Source organism: Chiloscyllium plagiosum, chromosome 18 (genome assembly GCF_004010195.1).
Source record: "Chiloscyllium plagiosum isolate BGI_BamShark_2017 chromosome 18, ASM401019v2, whole genome shotgun sequence".
Taxonomy (NCBI): domain Eukaryota; kingdom Metazoa; phylum Chordata; class Chondrichthyes; order Orectolobiformes; family Hemiscylliidae; genus Chiloscyllium; species Chiloscyllium plagiosum.
The window spans coordinates 31,189,205-31,202,932 of NC_057727.1; the positions used below are offsets into that span (position 1 = coordinate 31,189,205).

At 40.0% G+C, this 13,728-nt stretch overlaps 1 protein-coding gene across 8 annotated transcripts in view; it reads right to left on the minus strand.

Annotated features, from left to right (window-relative positions):
- The window catches only part of LOC122559010 (ERC protein 2), an 825,386-nt gene that overhangs the window by 373,771 nt on the left and 437,887 nt on the right, over positions 1-13,728 (minus strand). For 6 of the 8 annotated variants that reach the window (XM_043708089.1, XM_043708091.1, XM_043708092.1 and 3 more), the window contains one exon: positions 9,944-9,955. The exons of the other annotated variants lie outside the window; for them this stretch is intronic. In XM_043708089.1, the coding sequence (XP_043564024.1) occupies positions 9,944-9,955 (12 nt within the window). The remainder of the gene's footprint in view (positions 1-9,943; positions 9,956-13,728) is intronic. 8 annotated transcript variants of the gene reach the window in all.

Consider the following 13,728-nt stretch of genomic DNA (forward strand, 5'->3'; position numbering starts at 1 on the left):
TGCAGGGTTGTGGGACTATGAGGTTGGAGGCAGTGGATGGGAGATCCCCTGAGGTGATGAGGTTATGGATGGTCTGGGAGATGATGGTTTAGTGGTGGGAGGTGGGGTCATGGTCAAGGGGGAAATGGGAGGAGGTGTCCGCGAGCTGGCGTTTAGCCTCAACGGTGTAAAGGTCGGTGCGCCAAACTACTACCGCGCCTCCCTTGTCTGCTGATTTGATAGTGAGGTTGGGGTTGGAACAGAGGGAGTAGAGGGCTGCACGTTCCGAGGGTGAGAGGTTGGAGTGGGTGAGAGGGGTGGAGAAGTTGAGGTGGTTAATGTCGCGGCGGCAGTTGGCTATGAAGAGATCGAGGGCGGGTAAGAGGCCAGCACAGGGTGTCCAGGTGGATGGGGTGTGTTGGAGGCGGGAGAAGGGGTCATCAGAGGCTGGACGAGATTCTTGGTTGAAGACGTAGGCACGGAGGCGAAGGCGGCGGAAGAATTGTTAGATGTCACGCCGCGTGTTGAACTCGTTGATCCGAGGAGCGTAGGGGAATGAAGGTAAGGCCTCTGCTGAGGACTGATCTTTCAGGAGGTCATCTCAACAGCTAAAGAGCTGGCATTCAAGTCCAGCTCACAGTTTATTCAAAGATCTGACTGCAGGGCAGATATTGTCTTAAAGTGCTTGGTTTAGGTAAGTACACCACCTGAATAACAGCACAATAACTTAGATGCTGCAATAATCTATACATAAAAAGAGCAAAACTGTTCATTTGTAGGTACAACATACATTGAAGATTTGCACTTTATTAGGATACTTTACAAAAAGTTCAAACTATATTGACTAATGAAGTTGAACTTTCCTCATTAAGATCCAAAATAACCAATTAACTATTTAATACAACAACCTGCATCAGGTCTGTCAGAAACATAATTCTATTTGTGCTTCCTCTGTACGTTTTGGTTGCAATTCAGACGTAAATTAACAAAGGAAATTTGGCTTGTACAGACTTGACATGAGACAGTGGTAACTGGAGAATGAGAAAAAGGTTATATAAAACAGTCCAAACTCAAAGTCAGGAGACAAGACAATGATGAAATTCAAATAGAGATAGCATACAACAAATGGATGATCAGAACTAACATTGGAGAATGGTTACATTAAAAGGAGGAGATGAATAGCTGATATATTTGTGGAGGCTGCCCAGTGGATTGAGGAAGGTGGGAAATTGAAGGGTGAGTGAAGGTTGATTGTAGGATCCAATGAAGAGGTGCCAGGGTCTCAGCTGCTAAGAGAGTTCACTCCAGCAGTATGGAGCAGTAGGAGCGTAAGCTCAGGACTGACCCAGAACCATCAAGAACTTGGATCCAGGAAAGCATAAAATGTAAATCAAGGGAGAAATCTTAAAATGAAGGTATCAAGTCCATATAAAAGAAAAGCATGCAAAGTCAGAAGTACTGTGTGAATGAGCTTTACCAAAATTGTTTTGCTGTCTCCTGCCTTTCCATTAGAGTCAGTGGCCATGAGATATTGACCAGAATGAACCAACAACCTCAGGTTGTCAACAGGACAGGAGTAGGCCACTAAGTTCCTCAAGCGTGATTTGCTATTAAATAACCTAACAGTTGAACGGATGTACTCAGCTCCATTTACTCACCTTTCACCTATATTGCTTGAGCCAATACAGAGTGCAAGGCTTCAGTAATGGAACACAAACTGAGCCCACAAAAGCAAATAGCAACAGGCCGGATAGTGGAAATGAAAGATAGGGATTTCCCATTGAGAAACCTATTATCTTGGCACTGAGTCATAGAGATGTACAGCATGGAAACAGATCCTTCGGTCCAACCCGTCCATGCCGACCAGTTATCCCAACCCAATCTACTCCCACCCCAGAACCCGGCCCATATCTTTCCAAACCCTTCCTATTCATATACCCATTCAAATGTCTTTTAAATGTTGCAATTGTACCAGCCTCCACCACTTCCTCTGGCAGCTATTCCATAAACTTACTAACTATACCTCTTAAGCCAAAATTAGAAAAAAGGTTGGCACAAAGACACTTGACCAACTAAGTGGAAATAACCAGAAAAAGTGGCAGCTTGAAATGAATCTCAACTGTTGCAACAATTATAATTATCCAGCTCTTGAAATGCACTTTCATGTTAATAGGCCAGAACACTTTCACAAGCTGGTAGACAATGAGGGCAATATCACTGAGACTGAGAAATGACATGGATTTCTTCATGACAGAATTAGAATCCAATTTTAATCTAACATTAAAAATCACACAACACCAGGTTATAGCCCAACAGGTTTATTTGGAAGCACTAGCTTTCAGAGCGCTGCTCCTATATTAGGTGGTTGAGAAAGGTGGGAAGTTGGAAGGATGAGTGAAGGTTGATTGTAGGGTCCAATGGAGAGGTGCCATGGTCGCAGTTGGTTCCCAACCTTCATCAGGCTCCTTCATAATCACCTGAAGGAGCAGTGCTCTGAAAGCTTGTGCTTCCACATAAACCTGTTGGACTATAACCTGGTGTTGTGTGATTTTTTAACTTGGTACAGCCCAGTCCAACAACGGCATCTCCAAATCATTTAATCTAATGAATTGTATTGTAGGCCACACTTCTAATCCCAGACAGCAAAATAATTGGGTACAATAAATTAACACTCCTAATGAAGGGCTTGTGCTCAAAACATCGACTCTCCTGCTCCTCGGATGCTGCCTGACCTGCAGGGCTTTCCAGCACCACTTTTTGACTGCAATAAATTAATGGAAATTTGGCTCTATGGAGCTCCATCACTGCTTTAATCAATTGTATTCCAATTTTGTTTATTAATCAGATGTAACCAATCCAGAAGCCTAATAATCTACCGGCGCTCTACCTCACAGCCAGGAGGCCCAGGTTCAAGTCCCACCCGCAAATGCCTCTGAGCAGATTGATTAAAAATGAACCTATTAATCCCCCAGGAATTTCCTGAATAAGGTTGCTTAATTTTGAGGAAAATTTTCTCCAAATAGTTGCTCATCATATTTTTGATACAAGGTATTTGTGTAAAATACCATGTATAATCCATTAATGTATTGAATTCTAGGGAACAAATCGTGAGGTTGTGTGTGGTATAAAGCCATGAAAGTGGCTCAACTTGAAAATCAGTGTGACTGACCCCAAAAAGGGTTTAATAACAGCAGCAGACTCGTCATTGTCAACCTTCAAACTGATGATGCTTTTGACTGACTAAGGCTGCAGCCCTGAATCGATTAAGGACTTTAAGACTTTCAGACATGGACATTTGGCTAAAACACATGCTGTTCACCTCATAAGTTGCTGACACATGCTACAGCAAAGGGGCAGGGGTAATGCCCAGTAGTATTATTGCTAGACCGCTCATCTAGAGATGCAAATAATGTTCTGGGGACAAAAACAGAAGTTGCTGGAAAAGCTCAACAGGTCTGGCAGCTTCTGTGAAGAGAAATCCAAGTTAACATTTTGGGTCCAGTGACCCTTCCTCTGAACTCTCTTCACAGATGCTGCCAGACCTGCTGAGCTTTTCCTGCGATTTCTGCTTTTGCTTCTGGTTCACAGCACTCATAACACCATAAGACATAGGAGTGGAAGTAAGACCATTCAGCCCATCTAATCCACTCTGTCATTCAATCATGTCTGATGGGCATTTCAACTCCACTTACCTGCACTCTCCCTGTAACCCTTGCGAGATTAAGAATTTATCAATCGCAGCCTTGAAGACATTTAACATCCCGGTGTCCACTGCACTCCGTGGCAATGAATCCCACAGGCCCATTACTCTCTGACTGAAGAAATGTCTCCTCTCTAAATTGACCCCATCTAATTCTAAGGCTCTGCCAATTGGTCCTAGTCTTCCCACCCAACGGAAACAACTTCCCAGCGTCCACCCTTTCTAAGCCATGCATTATCTTGCAAGTTTCTATTAGATCTCCCCTAAACCGTAATGAATACAATCCCAGGATCCTCAGCCGTTCATCGTATATTAGGCCTACCATTCCAGGGATCATCTATGTGAATCTCCGCTGAACACGCTCCAGTGCCAGTATGTCCTTCCTGAGGTGTGAGTCCCAAAATTGCACACAGTATTCTAAATGGGACCTCACTGGAGCTTTATAAAGTCTCAGTAGCACGTCGCTGCTTTTATATTCCAACCCGCTTGAGATAAATTATAACATTACATTTGCTTTCTTAATCACGGACTCAACCTGCAAGTCAACCGTTAGAGAATCCTGGACTAGCACTCCCAGATCCCTTTGTACTTTGGCTTTATGAATTTTCTCACTGTTTAGAAAATATTCTTTTTGCCAAAGTGCAAGACCTCGCATTTGCTCACATTGAATTTTTATCAGCCATTTCCTGGACCACTCTCCTAAACTGTCTATATCTTTCTGTAGCCTCCCCATCTCCTCAGAACTACCTGCCTGTCCACCTAACTTTGTATCATTGGCGAACTTCACCAGAATGCCCCCAGTCCCTTCATCCAGATCATGAATATATAAAGTGAACAGCTGCGGCCCCAACACTGAACCCTGCAGGACACGGCTTGTCACTAGCAGCCATTCCGAAAAAGAAACTGTTATCCCAACTCTCTGCAGTTCTTTTGGTTTTTATAATGTACCCTTTTTTTAGATTAGATTCCCTACAATTAGATTCCCTTCAGCCCAACAAGTCCACACCGATTCTCTGAAGAGTAACCCACCCAGACCCATTTCCCTCTAACTAATGCACCTAACATTATGGGCAATTTAGTATGACTACTTCCCCTGACCTGCACAACTTTGGACTGTGGAAGCAAACTGGAGCACCCGGAGGAAGCCCACGCAGACACGGGGAAAATGTGCAAACTCTACACAGACAGTCACCCGAGGCAGGAATCGAACCCAGGTCCCTGGTGCTGTGAGGCAACAGTGCTAACCACTGAGCCACCATGCCAACCTCATCTGTCAGCCCTGGGCCCAAGTTCAAAATCTACAATGGCAAATTGTGGAATCTGTAATCAATTAAAATAGATGAAATTAAAAGAGTAATGGTGAAACTGTGAAACAGTCATCATTTGACAGAAAATCTAGTCTGGTCCAGTTATGTCCTTGAAAAAAGAAGCTGCAATCCTTGGCTGGTATAGGTTACGTGTGACGCCACACCCACAGCAATGTTGACTCTTAATTGCTGTCTGGGCAATTAGAAGTAGGCAACAAATGCTAGCCTCGCCAGTGATGCCCACACCCTGTAAAAGAAAAAAATTGCTGTAGGTTTGACCTTGGCTTGAGACTGCACTAATAAGCTATATGTCCATCCCTTGACTATTCACTGCTGCTAAACGTGACAAGCTGCTTTAAAAGGCAAGGCAGAACTACCACAAACCTCTTTTATTCTAAATAAAGCTGCAGTGTGCTAAAAGGCATAGAATAGCAGAAATGCTATGAACATCTAAATAAGCACAACGTTAGTGAAGGCTCAGAAATTAAGCTAAGAGCCCTGAGAGTCCAGGAGTTGAAGATGGGCAGAACACATCTGGCCAATGGCCTTCATCTTCGAAGCGATGCCCTCTGAGGCACTGAAAGATGTGGAATGTGAATCATGTTTGCTATTCCTGGGTTAATTTTATAACTCACTGACTGAGCAAAGTGTAAACTTCACTCCTGACATTATACGTAAAATCTAATGCAGATATGCGAGAAGGTCAAGGGAAAGGAGAATCGAATTTGCTATTATATTGGAGCAATGGGGACTCTGCCACCAAGGTAGTTAAAGTAGTCTCTATATCTACGAGTAATCATGTGCTGGTTACTAAAACCTGTTAAAAACCAAAGAGCAACCGTCAGATCAGTTCTCTAAAATATGACAAACAGGTAGACCTTAGCACAGTTGATCTGAAGAAGCTGTGGTTCAAGGAGCGGAGGAGAATCCTGGCCAAGTGATGAGAGTCACGTAATGGCTGTGCTGAGAAATCTGACTTCATCTAGAAAATCATGGTTGTGATGCTGAAGTATGCCCTACTCCCCTTGTTGCTAAGTCATGGAAGGAACTCTAGTGGAGCCTGAGAATGCCCTGCCTCCATCTCATGATTGGACAGTTCCATTGGTTTTTCACTTGGTTTTTTTCTTGTGTTTAATAATAAAAAGGGGACTTCAATGTCTTGATATGTGACATACAATAAACTGATTTGTGAGAAAAAAAACCCTGAGATGCCTTCTGTCTGACGAATGATCTGGCTGTTGATCTGTGCGCAAAGCAGCCTAGCAAAAGAATCAATGGGTTCCAAAATGTAGGATGGAAGTGTTGAACTGCTTTATAAGTAGGGCTGAGATGTTAACAAAATGTTAATGCATACAAATTGACCCCTCGCTGCTTACCAGCAATGCTCTTGTCTAGCTATTAAAATCTTAACGGGAGAATCACTGTTTTCTATTTTCTAAAGTTTTCACTCTCGTAGTGTTTTCCAATTTTCTTGCCATTGCTCGGAAAATTCCAACCTGTTCTTGGGATATGGTGAAGAAAATTGCAACAAAAATTCTTGCTCCTGATTGTTATTTGATAAATGTTGCTGGAAGTGCATACACACGTACAGACTTAGATATACATAACACCTTCAATGTACAGCTTGCTGATACTAATATTAAAAATGGACACTAGTAAGACAGTTCGGAGCAACTGGCACCTGCTAATCTATATTCAAGGATGGCAGGTCAAGGAAAAGGAAACCAAAAGGATACAGATAACAACACATTTATAAGAAGGCAAGTTATTTTTTATATATTTCTAAACAGACTGAAAAATTTATTTACCATTAAGGAAGTGCTAGGTCAATAAATACTATTACCAAGGCCTCTTTGGGCAGATGCTAAAAATAAGTCTACTTGCAATTTAGAGGTCAGGTTACAAGTCAGACTACCACCTTTTTCTCCAAGGAAATCAACTTCAATCAACACATTCAATCTGCTCTTGAAACTACAAAGCTGTCATTTGTCAATGCTACATTCTGTCTAAAGCCGAAGGTTTCTAAACTCTCTTCAAGGGCCGAGTTAAATAGGAGGCTTTGCCGTCTCTTTTCACCTCCCAAAAAAAAACCCAACATTTCATGAAACTAAAGCTAAGGATAGCTGAACACTCATACAGAAATCCTGCTACTGTAGGTGAGGCTTACCTCTTCCAGCATTACACTGCAAGATTTAATTTTATATCCAAAAAAATGTATTTTTAAAAAACAGTGCATTTTTTTCCTTAAATAGTTATTTTGCATGTGCATGAGATTCAACAGAATCTTTGGGCAAGTCATTAATTCAGAGAAAAACAACTTGACAACTACGAGAAAGTATTAAATTGCAAATTCTTGTACCATAACATCTGGTTAGTAAAAAAATTAAATGCAAATTGAAAAGTGCACATGGCTACAGAAATTGGTGACCTATTTGAATGGATTGAAGGAAAGCTGGCATAAGTTTTTAGTGGCAAAAATAAAACATGGGTTCCTTAGTTCTTGACTATTTAATTTCTCATAGTTTTCAGAAAACATTGATACATTCAGCAAGTCTGGCAGAAATGTATTACATCATCTATTGTGATTCAAATAAACTATATCAATTTTTTTTTGAGCATTGAAGTGGCTCAATTTTCTTGACAAGAAAGGAAGCAATAATTGCACTAAAATAAAAACTGCTACATAAGTGAAAACCCACGATTTTTCAGAGTTTTCTATTATGAACATAGTTTTAGAAATTTACATTTATTCCTCTTGCATGAAGTCATGTTTTACAAGATTTTTGTCAATCTTATGACACTACACAAATACAATTTTGTAAGACTGTAGACTGTTGGTTCTACAAGTACTTATTTCCTGTCTACTGACACCAAAAACAAATGCACACAAAGAATATTTTACAAAGAAGGCACAGTATGTCTATTTTATAGCATTGAACATAAAATGAATAGCACATAAACCCCACTCTATTAAGTGTGTACAGAAATAGCACAATTTCTGTCTATGAGTTAAGGAGTACATGTTCAAAATTAATTGCAGGAATGTCAAGCCCTCCTACTACCTATTTTTCACAATTGTAATGAAATGGAAAATTTCTGGTCTTATCATAAAACAAATAATGAAACTTCAAGAATGACAGATTTAATATTTTAGCTATCTTTCCTTCCTCCCTTGGTGTGAGAGTATGAGGCATGCAGAGGTACATCTGAAGCTTATAGTTCTCACAACGGTGCAAAGATTTCTGAGTATAAAAAAACCTAAATTTTGTTCGGCAATTAGTATTTTTAAAAATTTTCACATGCATGGGTTCAATTCATAGTTTCCAAAGTAACACAGGAATTTGGAGTTAAATCCAGAATTAAATATAAATGAGTTTGATCTTTACAAAAGCTCAGGTTGAGCTCCGGCAAAATTATTCATCTCCACATCCCATTATATCTTTGGACTAAGCAAAACAAGTAAATTCCAGAAGGAGTAAGTGACAGCCTTGGACATCAATACGATATCTGACAGAGTATAGTATCAAGGAATCCATACAAAATTTAAGTCAATGGAAAAGCTCTCATCAGGACGAAGTCACATCGAGGACATTGTGATAACTAGAGAATAATCATTTCAACCGCTGGTTGTTAAAGTAGGAGTTCTTCAAGGCAGTGTCTTAGCTCTAACCATTTCAGCTGTTTCATCAATGACCTCCCCTCCACCATAAAGAAGGCCCAAGCAGTAAGGCATATGACTGATCAAGCCTACTCCACCATTCCTACTTCCCTCAAGGTGAGGTCAGTTTGTTTGCTGATGACTGCACGGAGGTTAGCTTCATTGGCAACTTCATCTAGTGAAACAGTTTTCATAACAAGACCAAGACGATGATAGTGACAAGCCATATTTACAGTACAAATGCCAAGCAATCTTCACTTCCAACAAGAAAGGATATTCCAAATCTCTGAAACCTTGGTCACTAGAGGTTTAACAGGACCAACCACATAAAAGCTACATCCATCAAAGGTCAGAGGTTGGATACTGATCAACAAGCAACTCATCTCCTGACTCTCTAAAGTTCATCCGCCATCAAAAAGGCTCAAGTCAACAGTGTGAAATAATACATTCCATTGGCCAAGAGAAGTTCAGCTCAAGAAGTTCAACACAATGCTGGGCAAAGTGACCCATTTCTTGGGCAGTTCAACTACCACTTTTGATTGCAACATCAAGCTTTCTACAATGCAGAAACTTGTTGTGGCTTCTCCAGCAGCATCCCAATGAAACCCCACTCCAAACAAACGAAACAAAACTCCTACCCTTCCTCTCTAACATCTAGGACAAGGCAGCAATCAGATGTGAAGGTCAACATTTCAAAGCTCCTCTCTAAGTCACATTTCATCTTGACTTGGAAATATATGTGTCCCTGTCTCACTACTCGATCAAAATCCTGAAACTCATTCCCCAGCACCAACGTGGGAACAGACTTACCACACAGACACAGTCCATTCAAAAAGTCAGCCCACCTCAGCTTTTTCCAAGGGTAACTCAGGGTGGGCAATAAATGCTGATGCTCACGTTCTATGAAAATCTAATGAAGCTTTTGGTACAAAACTAATAGATCATTTCATATACCCCAAGCTAGAAAGAGTTAGAAAAATGAGCAACCTTCACTACTGCAAGTTGTTGTAATTGCATTGTAAAGTGTTCGAAATTATCACTAGATTAATACCACAATTTCCTTATTTAACCAGATTAAATGCTTTAAATCTGTTTAGAACTTGTTTACTGCATAAAGTAATGGGCAAAAAGTAATATTTTTAAAAACTATAACATACACAAGTAATTTCATACCTAAGTTGTTAGTTAGTCATTCTAGGTTATTTTATTACTGCAGTCTAAAAAAATGTGTTGGAGCAGTTATCAAACACTAGCCAGACAGGGAATGGCACAAAAGCAAAGATAGCAGAAGGTACTGACCTGGAAGCCAAGCTGGTTGAAGCAAGGGAGATAGGAGGTTGGAGTATAGACAGGAGATACCAGAGAAAGTTGAGAATAATGTAGAAAAGATTAGTTTAGGGTTGTCCAACATAATAATGCAAACACAAGTAACCAAAAAGCATACAAATATTCTAAAGGACCTGGCAAAGTCAAAATAACCAACAGGTCAGATTAAGTCCATAAATTTGGAGCAACTTTTATAATAGTCACTAAGATTTCGATAAATATATTTGGTCATTGAAAATATCCAGATGCTTGATAACTGACAGGTACAATAATATCTAACATGCTTTCAAATTAAACAACACAAAATTCTACTAACTTAAAACACAGAAATTCTCCACAGCTATCAAATATGTACAATCTTTTAAACACACTATTTCATGTGAAGTGAATGTTGTAAAGAGCCATAGGGGGTAATGTGTTTTTTTTTAAAAGTTACTGACCCCCACACTCTATGCTCATTTCCCTGATTTATGTTAATCTGCAAAAACAAGGGTGGAAGTTCTGACAGATGAGGGTCATCCACTCTCTGTCTCTTCCCACAGTGGTTGAGAGTAACAAATGATAAAGTAGTCAAATATTGAACACAATTTAACTTGTTCAGTGTGTTTTCTTTCAAAAACTTAACATTTTTGACCGCCTTCATTTTTTTCGCATCATTTTAAAAATATACACTTATATATCATCGCAGGACAGAAATACTAGTTATGGCTTCAAGGAGAATATGTAAATGAAAACTAAACTGAGTTAGGTAACTTCATGCTTCCATTTGTTTGCTGTCATGAAATTAAACACATTTCAGTCAAATAGTCACAACGGTGACGATTAAAAAAAGGATTGGCTATTTAATTTTTATCAGTATAGAATGAACTGCTTATTTGGGATATTAACAGCAAAGTACTGCAGTGCCAAGCTCTGTTTTACAACTGTTTTTACTGAATCAGGACTGCAAAGATGTATGTTTCGACTCAAGCCACTGATTCCATGTGGTAATAAAACAAACAAATGCAGATACAAAGGAAAACCCATTAAAAATGAAATAAACTACGGCTCAGTAAGAACTAAATGTCTCATTTTGATCTACCAAGTGAAAATTCAAATCTCCACAGGTTATTTTCCAACTGACTATTGCATTAAGTAAATCTTATGACACAATCAAATGGAATGCACATAATTTCAAGACGTTACTATCAAAAGATCCGAAATTTTAAAGCTTTGATTTCCCTGGGTATCATAGTTCCAGTTATAAAGGGTTAATTGTTTGAGCTGCAGGCTCTCCACAGCTGCTGTAGGTACTGCTCTGTAATCAGTTGACTCAAAGCATTATTTAAAAGGGGGGAAGTCAAGATCTGACAATTCACCCTCCCCCTCTTAAGATAAAATTCCGTGCTTCTGTATGGTGCCCCATCCAGCAGTTAAGTCAAGAACATGAACTCCCCTCAGACAACACAAAGATATACTCTTGCTCCTCCTTTCTCCTCCTGAAGACATTGAACCCACACCCTTTCTACAATAAACATCCATTAAATTCATTCTTTTTCATATGTGCCGGTTAGAAAATTATTCAATAACAGGACAATCAGATCAAAGCCTAATTCTGCCATTACCTAGCATTCACGTATACGGGCACCTGTTTATATCCAGTTGGCTGACTGGGCAGTCACTTGTTAAAACCAAGTCCAAACCCCATCCAAAATAATCCTCTTTTTTTTGGTATCTTGCTGTTCGCTGAAACTTAATCTGTTTTCAATAAGACCACTGTTATCCTCTGTTTCCTCTTGCAGCACTCTCTAAAGGAACCAAACCCAGAACCTCCTACCTTCTTGTAAGTATAGCAACACAGAACTGTTCCATACTGTTCTCATCATTCTGTCCACTGAGTGCAGCCTCCCTATCCTGTTCAACCTTTCCAATTCTGGTCTCTTTCCATTCTTCAAATATTTGCCAGATCATAGAAAATGTGACTGGTGCAACTGCATTAACATCCTGGCTTTGAAACATGAAGTCACCTCTGTATCAAAACTGCATCATTGTCCAATTTGTCCTGTTCCTCAAATCACCCTTTGATCTCTCTTCCTATTCTTATGGTATAGTTCTTGTAAAATCTCCATTACCCCCCCCCCCCCCCACCCCACATAAGCTCTACGGCAGCTTATTGCCAAGATCCTCCCCTGTTTCCATTCTCAGCCTCTGCACAATTGCTCTTCACCCTCAAAGATTTCAATCTCCATCTCAACTCACCTTGCTGCCTCTGCAATAACTTCACACAACTCTTGGACCCCTTCAGCCTTTCCAACCACAAGCATTTCTACCCATGTTCACAACTAACCTTGACCTTGCCCTTAAGCAGCCATTAAATCTTACCTCCATTTTCTTATATTATATGAGGTCATCACTGATCAATACCTTGATTCCACACTGAACTTGCTTCAACTCCACTTTCTTCTTCATTCGTCATCAGTTACAACATCGCTACCAATGTATTTCCTTTGATTCACCACATGCATTTCCATTATGGAAGAAGCTCATGAGCTTTTTTGTAACCAAGATCATGAATATCCCTCAGATTGTCTTCAGCCATATTGTTCTTCCTCATCGGCCTTTCCAAACTTCCCCTGAGGTTTTCCCTAAAAAAGCCATGAACCAGTACCTTTCACTAGTTTGCCTGCAATTCCACTCATGCTTGTACAAATTTCTTCTCTAAGATTTACATCTTCCCCAATTTGCGAACATACTGATCTTGATTTGCAACTACATAGTCGATCACCCATCTTCTCTTTCTGACCTTCACGTTACCAGTGTTGATACATTTCCATCTTCACATACAATGTACCCCTACCTTTCAAAGCCACCACAATCATCAAAACATGTAACAATGGCCTTTCAAATTACTGCCCCAATTCAAAATTGCATTTCCTCTCCAAAATCTATGAACATGTTTACATTTCCAAACATCTGTGCCACACTTCCTGCAATTTCCTGTATGAATCTCTCCAAGCAGATTCTCACACCCACACTTCAGCCCAGAACACTAAACCATTCCAAATCCAAGTCACAAATGAAATTCTGTGTGACTGTGGACATTGTCCATAGTTTAAATCTGTTTACAGCCCCATCCATCATTATCCATAACCTTTGTGATGACCACTATAAACTGTTTAACATTTATGCCTTAGAAGATTTATTTTAACTGAAGGTGAAAAATACAGGATGCCCTGGGATGAGGAGGGGTTAGAGGAGGTGAAGTAAATTTATACTGATAGCTGCTTGCTGAGAAGCCATGTGGCCAGCTACCATGGGGACAAGAGGTCCAAGTAAAACCTATTAAGATATTGCTGTTGGGTGAACAAAACAGAGAAACTATGGTTGAGAGAGCAGGAAAGTTCATTCCATTATGCGAAGATTGGGTGCAAGGCTTTATTTTAAAGGAAAAAAGTGGACGACACCCTGATATGGCAGGAAGGAATGACCTGCTGAAATCTCATAAGGGATTTAAATCCAAACCTCAGGTATTTATTTTTGGTAGTTTACAGTTACCGATGTCAAGTAAGATTTAGTCTCTGCTGACTTTAGTTTTTTTAAACAATGAAAATCCTATAATCTTGTCATTTGATACGTTTCATCATTCAGTGCATATTCATACTTGTAAAACGTTAGTTTCTACAAGGATTGTAACATCTTTCCTTGCTTTACAACTCTCCAATAACATTTATGTTCCTTCAATTCTGGCCCGCCATCTCTGCCCCACTTCTTACTTTCAT